Below are 20,382 nucleotides of genomic sequence, written 5' to 3'. Positions count from 1 at the left end.
TTTTTGAAGTCTGGAGCTTTTATTTTGAAGGGTCAATGTTTCATTCTTAAATGGCGTTCTTCATTAAATCATTATAAAAGTAAAATGTACATATATAATTTCAAGCTACCAATGATTGTATGCGCTCCACGATTTTCTCCCATTTGTCCCTCTGTGTAACCACAAGCAGCAAAATACAATCAGGCCTTTAAGATCTTGAACAGGAAGCAGATTATTTCACATCACTGCCATGTTAAGAAATTAAATAAAATGTGAAAGTCAGATTTTCTAATTTCTAAATTTGACTCAATAACTCATAGAGCATCTGTGTAACCAAAAGACCCATCTGGGGACAGATTAGCCTAGACTATTATTTCTGTGATGCATTATATTTATTACTAAACACTCGTCCCGATACAAATAAATTAATATTCACACAGTGTAATGAAACTACATGCGTACATATTATTTAGTGGGAATCAGAAGGCATTATTGTCAAAAGTTCAACTAGTCCGTTTTCACCAAGTTGCTGAAAACATTGTGTGAACAGCATCTCTCATTTATTCACTCTGTTCATATTTACATCCAGAAATTAGTGAGCTCCACCATCATAAGGAAAGCAGGTCATATGCAGCATTTAAAACAACTGTCAGAGCATACGAGGCACGGTCCCACCCCTTAAAAAAAGAAAATAAGGGTACGGACAATCTAAAGAGTAACAAAACACTTTTAAAAGTCTCAGAGTCTCACACACAGTCGATTACAGATTAAATATGGATGGCAGAGAGCTGCTACATCTGGACTGATGAGTTGAAATGGTGGTGGTGAGAAGCCAGAGAATGACTAACATGGTTTTGGTGTCCGGCTACAGATCTGCAGAAGCAACAAGAAGCCTGGACCAAAAGCCCTTCTTGCCGTACTCGCAGCAAATGTGTAGTAATTTGTGGTTATAGGCGAAGTTTACCTGCGATCTATGGAAACATAAACATACTGGCTGAGGAGCGGGTGGAAAATGACTGGGATCTTCAGAAGCATGCGAGGAACAGCAGCGTTCTGTTTGTTGTTCTGCGAGGTCAGTGCAAATCCACGCAGTTCGATGAGCCGAAGGCAGTGAAAAGTTGGGGAGGCAAACTGGTTTGTTCAGCTATCAGTGCTGCAAACGGCAGAAAACAGCTCATAACTTCAGCTCCACAACTCCTCTCAACTCAAAATGCTCATAAAAGCTGTTTATTATTTGACATTAAACTGAACAATAACATAAAAAAAACTTATATTGTAAAGACCTAACTGTCCTTTCATTGTCAAATCAATTATTGATCGGAGAACATCCTTGCCCGAGGTTCCACGTGCTCCGTTAGTCGGTGCACTCTGAACAGGCTGCAGCTGAAGATCCGCTCAGGAACAGACATGCGCTCAGCTCAGTGCTGGTAATGCTGGTGGATGAAGGACAGAACGTCATTTTTGGAGAGTTTCTCGGGGTCTATCCGGGTCTGAGAGTCGTGAACTATGACCCCGTCCACCCAGGCCCAGAAGAGGCGCTCCGAGTGGCAAACGCTGGAGAGGAAAAGGACAGAAGAGCTGCTCAGGAACAACTGAAGAACCGATCCTCGAGCAGAAATGATAACGAAACAGGAAACAAACCGTACGTACTGGAAAGGAGCTGCAGCGTTTGGTGGCATGTCGTAAGTTGACTTCTGGGTCAGCTTGTTAAAGAAGAACTTCTTGTTGGAGTTTTTGCTGTACCCCATCGTCCACGGCTCTGAACGGTGATGGGGAGGAAAAAAAGTTATACGCTGAGAAAATTAGCAGCTGTTTTTTAATAAAGAGAAAAAATAACTCGTCTATGTTGCCACACACAGCCTAAATGCAACCTTCTAGGATTATATTTGCTGCACAGCACAGATACAGGACGAACCATTGACGGTCTTGATGATGTAAAGACCCGTGGGCAGGAAGTGGCGGTCATCTCTGCCGGTGTAGGACAGACGAGGGACACCTCCTGAACTCTTTGTTATCTTCATCTCAAGTCTGGAAAACACAGGATGATAGTTGAGACGATCTTTTCTTCGATAATAAGCTTGATCTTCAGGAATAACTATAAATAAAAGCCCCTCGTTGAATAGTATTGTATAGTCTGTGGTTTTTAAAAGCAGTTTGTCGTACCTGACAAAGATTTTCTCCATTTCCTCGAGCCTGTAAACTTCCTTCACTCTGAAAAGACCATTTAAATACTCATTAGGACAGAAAATCTTTATCTTTTTCTATAAGTTCTCCTTATTTCAAAGTTAAATGTTTTCCAGGTTTTTAGTGAAGGTTTTTTTAGGGATTGAGATAAAGTTCAATATTAAGAAATACGGTAATAAAATAAAAAGTTGTTGACAGAGAGTAAGGCATGACAAATAAATGCAAATGTGTCTTTTTAAATTTGATTGTTTCTTCTTTATTCATTAAGTTATGTTCTAAAATCTACATAAAAAGTCACTGGGAAAAAGTCATTTTTATTTGTACATGAATAATTTGACATATTACATCTAAAAACCAAGGATAATTTGTATATTTTTTCAACAAATATTGACTGAGATTGGCCCTCGTCTTGCACCAACGTTTGAATTTTAGCCTCCTTGTGTAACTGAGTTTAGCACCTCTGCTTTAAGGGATCCCCAGTTCGTTCTCTCGAGCTGTTAGAACTAAAAAACATAAACGTCTGTCCATAAACAACAAAGCAGCAGTGTAGCCGGACAAATGAGTCCAAGTTTGTACCTGATGGGGTTCATGTCCGGTCTGCTGGGTTTAGCCACGGCCTTCACAAACTTCTCAACCATTTGGATGCTGCGAGTAAAAAAACAAAGGATTAAAGTATTTTTTCATATATTTAGACAATATTTTACTGTTGTAGACTCACAAGCTAAGTCATTTACATTTACAAAACAAATATGACTCAAAAGGCCGAGACAGAAACTGATTTTTAACCTTAGAGTCTTGCTGCCCTAAAGAGTCTAATTATAAATGTGTAAAGTTTTTTTTAAAGATTGCATGAATACAAAAACAGGCTAACTATACAAATGATCACATGGAGAACATTTCCTTCTTTATTAAGCTCCAATGAAGCTTTATGGGGAAAAAACATTCCCTACAGTAAAGAAAAAACAACTTTCTTTTGAATAACCTTGAATTTTTGGAGTCTGGGACTTGAAGAAGAGGTTAATGGTGATCATATCTTACCGCTGGTTGAAGTGCTGTTCTCTGACATCAGTGCCATTAAGTATGAGTGCATCCATGACGTGAACAGCGTTGATTCTGCGCTGAGCTTTCCCCTGAAAACCAAACAGACTTAAAGCCGAACAGCATACCAATTTTAACAGTAATTGTAAAGAATAAGGGTGATAATTCCTGCTGTGGTTAAAAACACTAAAATAGCATAAACTTGATCTGTTTCTGCTTATTTGCTGTGTTGTGTTCACGTCTTTAGTTCACACTGCTTGAAATCCTTCATAATTTAATACGACTGCAAAATTTATTTTGCAGGAATTCTGCAAATAAAGTAAGCCCTAAAAAAGGTTTGAAACAATGCTTTTAATTTCAGCTCATCCCCTCACCTCGCCTTTCAACTCTTGAACAATCTCCACACTGAGAAGTGTATCTCTTGGCAGCTCTAAATTGAAGTTTTCCATTTTTGTCCAGCGCACGGGCGTCTTCCCATTCCACGTGTATATCTGAGACTTCTACAGAAGAAAAACGATAACAGAGGACCTGCACTCATCTGTGTTTGGTGATAATGTTTACTATTAGGAGCAAAACAAAAGCTCAAAAGCTGCTGTCTCTTCAGACGTACACCCAGCGCAAGAAGAAAGATCTGCTCTCCGCCTCCCATGATGCACCTGTAGTCAAAGATCTGCCGCAGCTTGTTGATTGTGGTGGAGTCCAGGGGAGTGAGCTTACTCTGGAACGAATCTGTGTCTGAATTCTGAGGAACAAAGACCAGATACTAAAACACAACAATATTCAATATTTTTAATTAACCAATTTATGCCATTATTTATTATCAAAGGAAGAGGGAAGCATACCTAAATTGATTTGTTTTTACTCAGAATAGAATCATTAAGTGATGTCTATAAGATGTTAAGTTAGGACTTTTTTTACTCCAAACATTTTTATCTGACCTTAATCAGTTCATAAAACTTTGATTTGGGGTCTGATGAAAAAGGAGCGACTCTGGCCTTGTCTGGTACCTGGAAACACAGGCAAACAAACCAAAGTTACATAAATAACTTACAAAGAGAATTCAGTGTGTTAGTTTCAGAACAAGAGCTCCTCTGCTTACCCCCCACAGCTTCAGGCACTCCTTCCTGATGTCAGCTTGTCTCGGCTCTGAAAGCGTCCTGAACATATTCCCACAATGCAACACAATCAGTTTCAGATATAAACATCCTGTTGTTTAAAACAAAAACACACCAGTGAACATGTTTAGCTGTGCTTACTTACGGTTCTACGACAAAAGCGTGAATCTTAGCCAAGGCCTTGATCTGGACAGCACAGAGGCTGCGGTCACAGGAATATTTAGTCTTTGTCAGCTACACTGTTTCACACGCAGCCCTTAAAGACTTTGAGAAAACTGCATTTCTACCTCTCATTGGAGTTCACCATAAACTGGTAGAAGTCAGTATCCTCCTTTATGATGCTCAGCGGAACCACGTCTGCGACATCTTTGTCCGTGTTCCTGAGCTGGTTCAGTTTCAGGTTGACTTTGAACATGTACTCTCTCACTGCATCAGAGCCCGGTTTCAGGCCTCGACACACGATGTACCTGTTGGAGAACAGATGTGAGAACAGATCAGCATCTTTGCCTTAAATCCTTCGTCATGATCTGAATCAGAAACAAACCCACTCTCATCTTTATTAGCAAAAATATTAATGTTATTAATAGGGAATAAATCACTGCCATAAATAAAGAAGGACAGCAACTCCATAACCTCTGCTGTCCAAAACTGAGGCCAAATGTGTTAAACTCCCATTAAACTGTGGTTTTAACGTTTATTTACACACGCAGAAACAGAGTCCACCTCTCAGAGTTGGCGGGCCGACTGGTGACGGGTTTGAAGAGTGAGATCCTGTCGAAGCAGAGGTAGAGAAGATAGACCAAACCAACGCTGAAAGGAGTGAAGAGGTCAAAGGTTTTACAGACAAAGTGGCCACCTGGAGGAAAAGAGACAAATTAATTACTGGTATAAACACACACACACACACACAGAAGTGCACTCAGTGACTTGTTCATGAACAAACCTGTTCTAAGTGTAGAGAGGGCAGTGAGGAACTGACAGAGCAGCAGCTGTTTGGAGAGAATCTCCTGCAGGTTCTCCTGACCCTCCACAGAAAAACCCTACCAAAGGTACAGATCACACCACAACTGATCCAAACAGTCAAGCCACACTAAGAATTAGTCTGTTTTTGGTTCTTTTGAATAAAAAAAAAAAAATCATACTCTTCAAAAATCTTACCCCATCAGCCATGAGGAAATGCAGCCCTCTTCTGTCTGTATTTTCCATGACAAAGTTACGGAACGCAGTCACGTTCTCCGGCCGAGTAATGTCACCATCTCCGTCCACTCCGCCCTCACCTGGGACACACAGAGGTCGATCTTTGAATCATTTATCACCTGGAACATAACCTGCCTCTTTTCTCCCCTCGCGGGTGATGCGGTTTAATTAACGCACCATAATAAGGCTCGAACAGCTCGCTCGGAGCTGCGTAGAAATCTTCCAGCTTGAAATCACAGGGACCTTTTAACGTCATGCCAAAGCCCTTGGCGTGCCAGCGTCTCTTCCACAGGATGTATTCTGAAAAGCCTCCGGGTCCTGCGCAGACGTCACCGAAGTACAGAAGCTCACCTTCGCGGTCTTTCGTCAGGGGTTTCTGCGCGTCGGGAAAGGTTGTACCTCATTATCTGCTCATATGACTCAGCAAATGACCAACCCGGGAGCTACACACTCACCCCGTGAGAATCCTTTGGATTGGTGAACATATAGTCACAGCAGTGGTCGATGTTGGCCATTTTCATAGCTGCTCTAAACACCCAAGGCAAAATAATACAACAGTAATGAACTCTTCACAGTAATCATAATGCCATGTGAAAAGAACAACTAAAACAGCACATTACTGAAATATGATCCACACTGATTACTAGTCCTCTAGCTTGAAGTTCAAACCCTGACCTGTTGAGGAAGATACCTCCTCTGATCGTCTCGTATGGGTTGGAGCGTGTTCGTGCTCTCCTCATCTCCTCACCTTCCAGATCATCAAATATCGTCTAAACATAACACAAAATATAATTAGAAGATGACTTGGAATTATAAAATTTAATAACTTGAGGATTTAACCCTAAAACGGGTCAGTAAAAGGAGCTTCTAAAACACTAAGTTATAAAACACTAATCTATTAAATCTACTAAAAAAACACTTGAAGAAAACTAGATTTTACGTATCATAATACTATTATAATATCTGTTTTAGGTGTAACTCACTTTGCACCGTAGAAGAGTGTGCAGGAGATCTTCTGAGCAAAACTCGGTTTCATCTTCAATCTTAAGTTTTCTCTGAATAGAGTCAAAAGAAAGATTTAGATAAATATAAAACACGCTTTAACAGACATATCTCTACGTAAGTGTTCACGTTGACGAAGTACCTGTTCGAGCCTCATCCAGTCCTTCAGCTCATCTGAATCTGGGGTCTCTGTGGTGCATTCTGGGAACCATTCCACTTTCTCTATTGCGCTGGGCTGTGAAGACAAAATAAAAAGATGTTATTTTCAAACCGAGACTTCTACTAGAAAACAAAACAGGTAGCTCTTAGTTTTGCCGACCTCTGGTTCATCTTGCCAGTCCACATTGAGCTCTCCCTGGAAACCCTGCAGCATGAGGCCCAGACCCCTCCTGCCACGTTGGGTGGAGGCCTCCACAATCTCCTTACGCCCCTGACCGAACTTCCCCAGACCCTCGCCTTCCCTGAAGCCCATCTTGGCCTGGAGGCATACAATTTGACACACAAAGGAATTAGAAAATACAGGGAAAAACAATGTCCCAGAACAACAAAGTTTTTCATATATGTTACAGAAAAGTAAAAATTTTAAATCCAGACTTCTAAATAGTTAGATGAGAAACATCTTATTCTGGTTTTAGCTTCATTACCATTAGTTTCTGTGATACGCTGTTGTACATGGAGAACTTTGAGGTTTGAGTGGAGTCATCGTTGTCTTTGGAATCGAAGGATGATGATGATATGGAAGGCATGGAGAACCCGGGTCTGTGGTCCTCCTGGTCACTGAGGGACTCATTTTGGCTGGAGTCTGGATAAGGACAAAACCACAGAAACAAATGCAAAAAGACATTTAAAATTACAGCTGACCAGTTCTCCAAATTTAGAATATTTAATAATAAGAAATGCTGAAAACCACAATCGTATGGTTCTCCACAATAAAACAATCAGACTTAAAAAGAGACAAAGTCCAACTTGTTTATTAAATTTGAACAATTCAATATAAAACAACAACTTTTCTTGATCATACCATCCATTAACTTTTTAGATACTTAAAAAGAATAACATTTTGTTTGCAAAATGACTTGAAACTAACCTGTAATTTATGAAATGTGTATCTAAAAACAAGGCACTTGTTGTTTACAGTGGAAAGGGGACAGAATCGTTTACCTTGTCTGGATTGTGACTCTTCGTCTGAGCTGCTGTCATCGCGGCGCCTCTTTGCCCCCTGCAGCGGTACAAACGCTGCATCATTTCTTCTCTTCATTATAACTGAAAAAGAGCAGAGAAGACTATCAAAAGAGGGGTAGTTAAAGTTGTTATACCTAAGATAAGAGCCAATGAAAGAAATTCTGAATCCATACAGGAATTCAGACTGATAACAAAAGAACCAACTAATAAGTTGGGACACTTTCGAAGATACTGATTTTGAAACAAAGCTAAATCTTTTACATACATTTTGGAGTAATCCTACCAAAAAACAAATCAAACCTACCAGATAACCTTAGTGGTAACAGTAATATTAATGTACATGCGGTGGATGATCATGTGAACCAGCTCAATGTGATTTCAGAACAAAAATTAAGCACTGTGCCTGGAGTATTTCTGCCATGCATTAAGGTTTTTTTAGAGCTCTTATACACCAAGCCAATATCAGGAACATCTAGAGCATCAGGAAATATCTGCCTCCTTTCAGCTGTTTAAGACACTGTTCGCTCTGTTGTAACCTCTCCACTCTTTTTTTCGTCCAACTGATCGTGTTTAATAAGCGTTGAGTTAGTCACTGAGTTGAATCACTGTTTAGCTTAGTAAACAAACTCTGGAGGACGTTATGCTGTTTTTTATGTTTTGATGAAGATTAAATGCTGAACAAAGGCATGCATCTGTATCAGTGTAAACTGGCAAATATTTAATTCTTGACTCACCTAAAAAAGCTAGAATGGAGCTCAACATAGAACTGACAAATGATTTTAACTTTTTACTCACATTTTTTTGTTTTTGTTTGTTACATAATTTGTCAATGTATTGATTGCAGCTTTATTTCGCGCTGAAAGTTAAGTTCTTTTGCCCAAGTACTCACATTATATATTAATTTATGCATTCAGACGTCTGTGATGCATGTTTTTTCCTCAAACACTGATAATGTGGGGCACACAATAGGGGGTTGAGATACTGGTTTGACATGTAAGAGCCATTAAACACAACAAAAAAAGCAATCAAACACTGATATCTAGTTACATATGTGGTCAGAACACAACAAACATAGTAAATATGTAAGTAAAGTAAATATGTAAAAGTTGCAACTAAAGATGTTGTATATGAAGACATAAATCCTAAGTTTTCCCTTATTTTTACACAGTAATTTGATATTTAAACAGTTTTAACACATCACTTTAGGATGACAAATTATTCTTTAAACATTTTCAAATGAAGTGGTGTTTGCAACTGTGACAACTGTCTGATAAAGATAAACAAAGTGCAAGCACTTATGTTTTTTATTCAGTTAATAATGAATTATTTTTGACATCAGTATCTAATATGAACACAGAGAATAAGATGTGTTGCAAACAAAAATTCTGTTAAGTCTGCTCTTTTCTCAGATGAAACCAGGTAAATGAAAAGTACTGGTAATTGGATTGGAAACACACGTGTATTGAGGTGTTTTGTGACTGCATATTGTTTTTCTCTTATCACATTTGAAAAGCAACATAAACAAGAAATTTATCAAGAACAGCTTTACATAACTGCAAATACGAACGACTTGGAAGAGGTTAATTGTAACTTCTTCCCCAAGTTAATGTATTTCATATAGCCACGTTACAGCTAAAGAGGGCATAACTGTTTTTGGACTGCATAAGACAGAACACGATAAGTGTACATACACTTTGCCAAAAGTGAGCAAAACGAAACTAATATCTGAAAACACTTGCAAATATAAACTGTTACCTATGAATTATGTACTAAATATCTTGAAGACAAGTTCATTTCAACCTCCGAGACATCTTTTTTTGGAGAAAACACCAGCAAGACTTCACTTATCGTCAGAACACCGGTGTGTGTAGGTGTTTCTAATGAAACGAAAATACGCAGCTTTAGCTGTTAGCCTGCTAAAGTAGCCAGCTAATTTTTTTACCAGCTCAGAAGAAAAAACTGCACTCTTCTGTGAGGAAACAACATCGACTGAAGATTACGGCCACATATGTTTAAAAACATTTCACTTAGAAATTTATTTTATGAACGGAAACTAGTAAAATATAAACAGTTTCCATAGTTAACATTAGCCTGCGTTCTGTTTTTAGCGCGTCCACGGCCCTTCTTTGACAGGCGGCGCACAGTGATGACGTAACAACGACCGCAGTCGACTCCAAGGCTGTTCAGACAAATGCCGTTTTAATTAGTCTTTATATTATTATTTATTATTTTTTGTTTCTTTTGCAACGTTTGATTATTTATTTTTTTAACTTATTTTACACTTAGTTGCATACTTTAACTTTTGTTGTGTATGCTTTCATTAAATTTTAATAGAGCACATATTAAAAACAACCTCCATTACAGCTGTTGCCTTTTGTTTTTATTCTAAATAATGTTGAAAATTAAGCTCTTCACAGTATCTCAGTCAAGACAAATGGTAACATTGTTGTAGCTACTAGTTTTTTTGTTTGTTTCATTTTTTAATTCCTAAATATAAATTGTAACTTTACACTTTTTTAGGGGTGCAGACTTTGTAAGTGCTGAAACTGAAATCAGCTGACATAAAATTCAAAACATAATGTTTGCTTTGTCCTTGTTGTGTCTGAAGGCAGTTGTACTAGAATCCTTTGTACCAATGTTCCTAATTGCTAAAACTACTTAAGCTTGAACCAGCAGACGTCATTAAAGTGTTGTTTTGTCATCTGTTGATGAGATAACAAAGCATAAGTTGACCTCTCCTCACACACACTTGACTTGTGGTCAATAAACTTAGAATATCTTCCACAAGTGTAATAATCCACTGCACCTCCAATGGCGCTTCTAATCCATCACTGACACAGATGCAGGTACACAAACAAAGACAAACTTATCAGCTTACAAAATGGCAATGAAGCCAAGGCTTTATATTCGACCTGCAGAGACCGGATTTCTCCAGAGGAGATCATCACAGAGCAGGTGTGTGTTGGTGTACCTAACTGGGTGAAGAGCGTGTGTATCTGTGAAGTCAGTGGAGAGCTGCTGCTGCTGCCACACTCAGTCAAGTGGAGAAAACAGAAGACAAATATACACCCAGAAGGAATCCCTCAGGGAGAGTTGCAGCGAGGTTCTGTGGTCTCAACGGTAAAACGCCGGAGTGGAAAACAATGTTTTTTCGCTTCCCTCGACTGACCCCTGGATATATTAGATACCTCCAGGTTAGTACATAGCTTTAGGATGATATTCTTTTTTTTATTTAGATTACTGATTAACTTTAAACATTAAAGGAGACCTGCATTGGTGCAGCATGGAGGAAATTGCACCGAGCATCTAACAACAACATTTAGGCTTTCATGACCTGCCACTGCACATTTCTCTGTAAAAGATAAATAAAAAGATGCTGATTTGTAACAAACATAGTCCTAAATGTAGAAATTTATACTTAAACTGCAGACTAATTTCAATTTAAATGTTACAAAAAAAAAAAAGAATTGTGTTGGACTGAATAACTTAATTGCTCAAAAGGTTTATTTTAAATGACGTTCTTGATTGATTACTGGTAAACAAAGTTCTTTTACTGAGTCATGACGGGGTTTAGGATAGGGGACTGCAGCAGACTGTCTTAAGTGGATTTGAATCAAAGTTGTTTTAGGTCCTCGGGGTCAGGTAAATGCCCTCTAATTGGATCTCCTGGAGCAATAGCATTAAAACCATGTACCCAGATCGGTATTTCAGACCCCTGCTGCTGGATTTAAGATGTTTTAAAAATAAGAGACAGCTTGTTATCTGTGGATCTGCTATAAAGTTCGATATAAGATGACACAAAAGCATAATGAGCTTTTTCTGTAAACAAACCACAGCTTTTTATGACAGAGAGGAAAATTGTTGCTCTCCTTGGAGAAACATTTGCTGTTTATGTCATTTTTTCATAAGCAGATAAATGCGTGCTTTGATTTCATTTTTGTGATTGGACCATTTTTTAGCTCTAATGAGCTTTCAAACATTTTTTAAACCCTTTTCAGTTCATATTGGAGACAATTTTTTAGACTACAGCAGAAAAAGCAGTGAGCTTCGAAAATAACTTAATTAACTGTTTATCTGACTTTTTGGGCACATCACAGGACTGACATGAAGGGAACAAAACTCTGTCAGGATAATTCAGTTCAATTTAGGTTATTTTTATAGAATTCAGTTCGCAACAAAAGGCATCCCAGGGCACAGGACAATAAGAATAACAAGTTCAAATTCAGTTCAAAACAGATCCAGATTCAAATCTGATTACAGTCGTCCAATTCAATTATAATACAATTTATTTACATACAGTACATTATAAAATACCAATTAATAAGAAAGTTATCTATCTAAGGAAGCCAGCTGATTGTGCCAAATGACTCCCTTTTAACAGGAAGAAACTTTCAGCAGAACCAGGCTGAAGATGACGAACATCTGCCTTGACCTGCTGGTCCAGGTGTAGTTTCTATGAGAAGAAAAAAAAAGCAACACAGGTTAACAGCAGCAATAATTGCAAATAGAAACATGGAACACAGAGAGTAAAGCCAGCAGCAGACTGAGGAAATGTGGTCAGTTTGTCCTCCAGCAGTCTAAGCTCATAGAAGTGTAGCTAAGGGATAGATCAGGAAATCCAAGCCAATGAATACTCTGGTTCAGGCTTTTTCCTTGGGGCAAAACCATTGAATTACACACCCGTTTGATCTGTACTGATGCTACCGCCTTTCTTTTTCAGACTCAAGCCACTCAGACGATGCTGCAGAACCACGAGAGCTCTGTTATGCCACGTATAGCCATCCTGCTGGGTCTGATGGGCGTTGGTATGTCTGGATACAGCTCCCGCCAGCTCACACTGCACTACAAGCCGTCAGGTCGCCTCTTCAGATGAAACGAAATCCAGAGCCAGACGTTTCGTTTGGGGAAATATGGAAATATGCTTATTCTGACAGTGGAGTAATGGATTTTAATGCAGCTGCCAGGCATTGTTTGTGCTGTTTCAGTTTAAAAATACAACCAATCAAAATATAGTTTACACTTTTTATACAAAAATTTGACATGTTAATGAGGTTTAAAAATGCTGCTGGGTAAACTTTGTTACCATTTATTTTCAGTCTTAGTGTCAGTTTCCAACTTTTACCAAAAAGTAAGAATATTTCCCCAAATATAAAACTGCTTCTTGAAAGTAAAAAGTCATTTAAACTGAAGCAACAATGTCAGATTCTGCTGTATATTTTTGTTTTCTTTCCTTTGTGCATCAAATTTAATTTTGCCCAATATATAATTCAAGTTCAACATCATACAAGTTCTACCTAAAATATGATTTTATTGTGTCGTTTGAGTTGATGCCTTAAAAGGTCTTCTAGTGCTGTTAAAAAGGTCCCCTCTTAAGCTGCCTTTTTTATTTCTGCACAATGGAGAGTCTTTTGTTGAACGTGAATGATTGCTTGTAGTAGTGTTTCTTTTGAACCTGGATGATGTTGCACTTGGATCACAGTTTCTGCACCTCCCCTATCTTGTGCCTTACTGTGGGAGTATTAAGAAATCACAAAATTATCTTCCAGAAATCCCATATTTCAAATAAAAAAGATTATTCTTGTTGCAACAACAAAGATAATCCTTTTTTTTTCCAAAAGCTACTGCTGGAGAAAAGTAAAGTAAAAAACCTTGCAAGACAGATCATATCAGAATAGGTTTTTTTACTCAAAAGTCTGTGAGTTTCAAGCTTGAATCTGAATGTCAACACAAGTTTTAATTTCTCCCTCTAGAGTAAAAAAAATATGTTTGGATATAGTCTAATTTTAAGGAATGCAGAAAGAAAACTCCCCCTTCTAACTGAAACATCTCAAACGTGAACCCTTTGACATGTAAACAATGTGACTTCTGCCCTTTTCATGTGTACATAACTTGTATATAACCACGCACACATCACTCAGATGCTTGCTGAGATTAGCGGTGCGGGACGTGGAGTGCTCCCAGCTTGTTTTGTGAGCTGGACCGGGCGACATCCAGCTGGATTTTCCAGTGTTGTTGTCAGGCGGAGGGACTGGGACAGCCACCCTGGACCCCACCTGGATCAACATGGGAATTCACCCACATCTCTCCCAGTTGCACACAGATGTCATGCACTCAGAAGTTAAATGTAGGCAAATGACCTCTAAGGTCTCTTAATAAAAGTCAACCTTTGTATTTGTATATTTACGATGCTTTTTAACCTAACTTTGACAGCATATGAATGTATTTTGACACTAAATGAAAACATGCGGTTAAACCGTGACTGCAAAGACGTTTGTGTTTTAACCTTCTTGCTAAAGCAATCAGAGGTTATGTCAACAGTTTAAATATATAAGAAAGATTAAAATTTAAACAGGTCAGGAGATAAGAGAGGTGAGGGAGTGATCCCCAGAGATCCTCTTAGGGTAAAACCCTTTTTAGTCCTGCTTCAAGAGAGATTAGGAACATAAACAAAGCATTTCAAATGAATGTAGGATAGTAATAATAATGTCAGGTTGATGTTAAACATATTTAATGCTGCAGGAGTAGTATGTGTTTAAACTGTGTGTATTTATGTCAGCCATTTGAAATGTAACACACCAATCTGTGCTGCTTTTGTGTAAAAGAAATGAGTTGTTTCTATTTTGGTGTCATTATTCTTTATATTTGACTCTGAATGCACTAACAAACACCTTTTAGGCAAACATAATGTTATGCTGTAATGATTTTATTTGTATTAATAAATCAGTGAAATCTAAGACACGGCTTGGTTTGCATTTTATGAGACTGTTTTGTATACAGAAAATAGAGGGAAGTTGAATTACTTTGCACTAAAAAAAATTTTATAAAAAAAAAACAAAAAACTTTTGTATCCACTAGATGTCAGCATTTTAAGCCATTATAGCTGAAAAACAAGTGCAAGAGTTCATTCTCTCCTGTAAAATGATGCAGATATGATACTGGGGTAAAAAAAGAAATAACCCCTTTTTTTTACAATTTAGTGTCTTTTTTAAGGTTCTAATTTCTTATATAAGCAGTGGTGTATTGTTGAGAAAAAGCAAATATGGTAATTTCTCCTTTGCAGGCCCACATAATTTCACAACTAAACTACTAAAATCTTCATCCAGATCTCACTTTTTCTTCTAAATAGGTGATAAACTACATTTGCTAGCTTCTGTCCCATTAGGTTTGTGGTTTTTTTCTCTCTTATTTGTTTCTGAGCATGAATCTGATTCATCACAGCTCAGTTCAGGCAGGTTTACAACTTTTTTTTCTGCCCCTCAGAGTCCAGTTTTAGCTGCTACACCTGAAGGCCTCGACGCTGAATTCTGACCCAATTACTCATGAAAGCTGCTTTGAAAAAAAAATGAGTAGCAGCTAGTCAGGTGTTACTGTTTCACCACTTACAGATTACTGGCAAGCTTTAAGGAGTAAATATACTGGAAGCTTGGAGAGCTTAACTTTGAATTTGACACATTCAATATTTACATCTGTGTGGTTGTCAAAGACCCTCTGTGCAGGTCAACACACCTGTGGATCCAGACTTTCTTCTTTAATTAAGATTCCACCCTTAGGTAGGAGAGGAGTCCCAGAAAGACATTTTTTTTTTCATTGCTTCACTCTCTCTATGTTCACAAATACAAAGACACACAAACAGAAGCCCTTTGTCTGTTTCAGCCTCCTCGGGAGGCTCCTGTTACTCTGCCTTACAGGCAACAAAGAGCTGAATGTCTTTTCTACCAACGGTAGTGTGTGACTGAGTAGTTGTGTGTGTGTGTTTGTGCACCTTGTGTGCCTCACGCCCCCCCCCCCCATAATAAAAGCTCTTATCCAAAACGTACAAATCAAAACGGAAATAAATCCGAGTCACCTTGCACGCTTACACCAAACAAACAGGAGTGACAACAAGAGATTGTTCTGGACCTCAGCTTACAAGACTTGCTTGAGGTGATATTAAAAGTTCCAATGAATAAAACAAAAAAGAACAAAGACTCTGCAATCCAGATGCTGGCGTCAGCGGTGTCCGGTTGTGCAAATGACATCAACTTCAGCGCATCTAGTTCTAAAGTAAGGTGCTTCAAACAAAGAGCCGCAGGTTGAACAAAATGTGTCACCTGTACTCTCTGCAGAGTCTCAGGCCCGGGGTTTCCAGATTCCTAACGTCTCATTGAAGATTAGATGTCTCTGAGCAAGAAACCAAATCTTTGTCAGCTCCAAGGTGGCTCTTCCTCTGCAGCACTTGACCTTTGACCCCCATTAGTTTTACCGTGGCCATAATCAGAATGGTTTTGACTTGAACCTGGCTGGTCCATGAGCCAAAGTAAATCTCACTGAGGAATTAAACTTACACAGTTTAACAAATAGTTTGCTTTTAGAGTTTTAATAAAGTGTCATTCCTTGTTTAGACTAATGGATTAGTCTTTTTTTTTCTTTTTCTTTGTGTGTGTTCTCATTCTTCCTTCCTCGTTGGCTTTTTCCAAGACCTTTCCTTAGAAAAAAAAGTAGTATCAAATTAGAGAAACAGAACTTTTATCACCTTGTGACATCATGAATGTAATTTTGCCTTATGTTGTGCTTCAGACTTATTTATTGACCGACAGGTGGGAAACTAACTATGTGTGGTTGAGTGATCCTAGGAGGAGGAGGTGTATATGCTATAGCACATCTCATCTGTATGCTGTGCACAACTGATGAAGTGTGACAGAAAATTACCTTTTACTGTGTTTAATCAGACAATAGGAAGTTAATACTTCTGTAAAATGTCCTCTGTTGGATTTAAAACGAAAGGTGTCTCTGAGAAATAACCAGTAAATAACATGCAGAACAAGTTGTTCAGGTGCCTCAGTGACCAGTGGAAGGAGTTTTATTTACTTTAAAGCCTGGCTGAATGTATTAAAGAGCACGTATTTTCCAAGTTGTTTTTCACTCGCTGAACTATTATTAGCTCCTCAACCCTCACAGTTCCTTTTCTCTGACCTCTTGTCACTTTTCCAGCAGGGACTTTTAGTTTCTCGTCTTGTTTTCTTTCGACAGAGAACAACCTGTCACCCAGAATCCCCAGAAAAACAGGCAGTCCCGCTGAAATATGTAGGAAAAAATAAAAAGGAAGCGGCCATTGTTGTTACCCAGAACCACAACTAATTCAACAAAGTAAACCAAAAGATAAAGCAAAGATGATAAAAGAATGGATTTTGTAAAAGGACTGTTAAAGTAAATGAAGTTTAGATATTGCTTTTTATAATTTACAAGATCTATTTGTTACTACATCGCCAAAGATAAAACTTTAATCTGAAAGATATGAAGAACATGGTGCATCACACACACGTAGAACATGAACTTTAGTGAGTCGCTCTTTAGATACTTACTGTACATTACGTCTTAGCAGAGTCTCTGAGGAACATCTCTGTGAGTTGGCCTGTGGACATAATTAAAGCTTTAATCTCCTGGCTAACTGATGTGATGACCTGAGAATCTCATCAGACAGTTGCTGCTGAGTCACAGTTAATCTCAGCTGGCTCCTGTTTCCTGGATGACATAAGAAGGAATAAGTGCTGAATAATAAACCGACACATGTAGACAGTAACGTGATAAAAAATAGAGGTACTGTGCCACTCAGACTTTTTATGTAAAGCATTTAAACACATAATAACACAAGAACAAGTGGACAACTTTAATGAAACTCTCACTGGATGTACACAACTGAGTTACTGGTCGCCACAGTTAATCGACCTTAACAAACACAATATTGGCTGCAACTCAGTCGACTGTGCAAATAACAAGCTAAAATTTGGTGTGGTGATTGCTGAGCATCATCTGCAGCACACGCTTTGAGCACCAACAGATCATGCATGATATTATTTTCAAGCTTTGACCAAAACGCCTATAATGTTGTCATTTTTCAACATAAAAATTATCTTACAAGGCACCCATTTCTTCAAGGAATCCTAAATTAGGCAGGTATTTGGCCCTTTTCGCTCTATTTACAACAACTGAACTGTAGCCACCAGCTGTGAATCAAAAGAGACAAAAATAGTAATTTTTTTAGTTCAATAGCTGGAGCTAGTTAACAAAATGATGATTAGTTAGTAAACGCTGATAGCTAAGCTGAAGTACAGCTTTTGCACACCTACCTGTGTTTTCTAAGTTCTTAGCAGTTCTTAAAGAAAATATACTTCTGGTTTAGGTACTTAGTGCTAAACCATATTTTGTGAGTATTTCAGTGTTTTGTTTTATTTTCTTGCTGAAACCAAAGAAGTCTAAACAATGCAGGAAAAGCTTTGCCCCAAAACCTTGTTGGTTTATCACTTTGAGCGATCTGTTTCCATTATTTTGTGCTAAAAGTGCTTTATTAAACTTGTTTTAAAATAACATGAAACTATACTCTATGATCTCCCTTACAGTTGTATCCTGGTTTCTCTATAACACTTAATTGTTTTAAATTTTTGTTGAGACAAAATTAAGTAATTAAGACATTAACCTAATGCACTGAGTCCAAGAAGGCTCAGGTCAGCTGTCTGGATGCGAGTTGAATGTGTTGGTGCGAGACTGTAAAAGCAGGCTGGATAATCCCAGCTGTGCTCCTCCATGACGGTTTGACCCCGTCAGACTTGACCTCCTGTCTCAAAGATCAGAACAGCTGACGTAACAGCAGCTTATATGTCCTCAGAAACACATCCTGCTCAGGAAAACACATGCAGTAAACTGTCACAGCTGTAAATACTGAGCCTATCAAGTTAGGCTCCAGTGTTAAAAAAAAGACTCATGTTTGTTAGTGATGGTTGCATTTTAATTACTCCATCAACATTTAGAAGCAGCATCAAAACATCTGACTTGTGTATCTGAATGTATTCATCAGCTAAAATGAACCACTAAATCCTGACTTTAGCACTGTATTAATCTGAAAGTTGTTGTCTAATTGGCCTTGTCTTTTTCCCCCATGCAAATTGTTAATGGATTAATAACCTTATGTACATGTGACAGCTTAACCTCCTGTTAGTTCAGTTAATCAAACTGCGATAATTGTGTGAATTTAAAAAAATAACTTGGGAAAAACCAAACAAGGGAACATGAATTTTAACCTCAGCAGGTCACAGTCCAGAATCCAAAGTTTATTAAATGGCAAAGGTCAAGCACAGGCAGGCACAAAAGTCACAAAACAGCCCTTGAGTCAATAACTGCACATAGAAACTAACATATCCTCTGGACACAGCAAAGAGAAGAAGAAAACAGACAACACAGCCTGAGAAAAGAGGAGATGAACACATGTTTGCAAGCACCCAAACATTTCTAAACCAAACAGGAAAGTTGTGTAGGAAAAAAAATTAAACCAATATTTAAGAAAAAGAAGAAACAGTACGTTTTACAAAATGTATTTCTTATAAGATTATCCAATGATACGTATGTAGACGAATAGATATTTACAACATTTTTAGAATAATAAATTGTCTTAATACAAAATGAAAGGTGACAAGTCAGGTACATCTATAAGTTTAGGTCATGATAATAATAATAATATTAGTAATTAGTAGTTTTTTCTAAAGTTTAGTAACAATTCAAAGGGCCATGAGTCATAGATGGGAGGACGCTGAAGCCACCTTGACTCTAAATAAGCTCTGTAGAGACAGACCTCTACGGGAATGTTGGTTCAAGAAGTGCTGGTCCGGTTGACCAATGGGCTTCAGTGTCAAAGGTCACTGATCCAGCTGCACTGAGGGCTGATGGACACGTCCTAACAGCCAGTCATGGCTTGTGACGGCTGATAGCAAAGAGCTGATAGCAAACTTTATCAGACAAACTGATGAAAAACATTCAGTCAGAAATGCTACTTTGGGTAATCAGGTCTGCTCTGGCTGTCCAATCAGGCAAAAAGCAGCATAAAAATAAAACTCGTCTGATAACATTTGTTTTCCCCTGCGAGTTCCTCCACCAACCCGCTCACTCCAAAACTGATTAACTTTATAATGTGGAAGTTGAAGCAGGACTTAAAGGCTCTTTGAATCAGGTGAGTTGTCTTAACCTGGGCTGAACTGAGGCTGTTTCGAGGGGTGAGCCCACCAGCATAATGTGGTTTTTGTTTCCTCACGCGTCAGAGGCTTTTTCAGAGAAGGAAAGAGATTTAATTTTCAGATGAACGCACACACACTTACACACACACAGATGAACGTACAGTGGCTTAAGCTTTGAACAACAAACAGTCCCTGTGTATGGTAAATAATCTTGTTTTTTCCATGTCAAGGACTCCCAAGCAAGAGGGACAGAACAAGCTCTGACAGATAAACCTGGTTTGCTCCTTGGACCTGTTGTATCTCAGAACGTTTATTTTTCCTTTAAAACTGAAGAGATAAAGCCAACTGAGACCAGAACAGCGAATTTTTGTGCTTCTAAACCTGAATAGCACATACATTTATTTTTCTAATAATGACTGAATTAAAATAAAATTTAAACTTAGTCTGACTTTGAATGGGACTCTGCCTTACTGTACTTGTGATTGAACAAAAAGTAGGCACAATTTAAGAAATATTGATCCATGCCAGCTCATCCTGTGACAATTATCATAAGTTTCAAATACAAGAAAAACAAACAAACCAAAAAAAGAAAAGTTGAGCATTTTTTGCATGAATGCCAGTGTTTATTTTGGCCACAGATGAAGACCCCTTCCTCCTCCTGCCATGGCAACCTGAAGGAGGCAGGAGGAGGGCTGCTGCTGTGG

At 38.3% G+C, this 20,382-nt stretch overlaps 1 protein-coding gene across 2 annotated transcripts; it reads right to left on the bottom strand.

The window, feature by feature from the left end:
• Nucleotides 1-522: 522 nt before the first annotated feature.
• On the bottom strand, nt 523-9,827 carry cmtr1 (cap methyltransferase 1). 2 transcript variants are annotated; one of them, XM_017423180.2, is made up of 24 exons: nt 9,640-9,827; nt 7,677-7,778; nt 7,160-7,317; nt 6,835-6,993; nt 6,658-6,750; nt 6,497-6,568; nt 6,189-6,283; nt 5,969-6,041; nt 5,691-5,889; nt 5,475-5,593; nt 5,260-5,356; nt 5,040-5,172; nt 4,604-4,783; nt 4,462-4,518; nt 4,301-4,358; nt 4,140-4,208; nt 3,812-3,943; nt 3,576-3,701; nt 3,202-3,293; nt 2,740-2,808; nt 2,143-2,190; nt 1,895-2,007; nt 1,630-1,738; nt 523-1,533 (listed from the first exon to the last, which is right to left on the bottom strand). In XM_017423180.2, the coding sequence occupies exons 2-24, from the start codon at nt 7,771-7,773 to the stop codon at nt 1,398-1,400; spliced, it is 2,484 nt and encodes an 827-aa protein (XP_017278669.1). In that variant the 5' UTR covers nt 7,774-7,778; nt 9,640-9,827; the 3' UTR covers nt 523-1,397. The 2 variants fall into 2 exon arrangements, with proteins under 2 accessions (XP_017278669.1, XP_017278670.1); XM_017423181.3 differs by lacking the exon at nt 9,640-9,827 and adding an exon at nt 9,453-9,617.
• Nucleotides 9,828-20,382: the final 10,555 nt, after the last annotated feature.

The sequence above is a fragment of the Kryptolebias marmoratus genome, linkage group LG19 (assembly GCF_001649575.2).
Source record: "Kryptolebias marmoratus isolate JLee-2015 linkage group LG19, ASM164957v2, whole genome shotgun sequence".
NCBI classification, from domain to species: domain Eukaryota; kingdom Metazoa; phylum Chordata; class Actinopteri; order Cyprinodontiformes; family Rivulidae; genus Kryptolebias; species Kryptolebias marmoratus.
The sequence above is the reverse complement of the archived record's forward strand: the minus strand, read 5'-3'. Positions and strand labels throughout refer to the sequence as shown.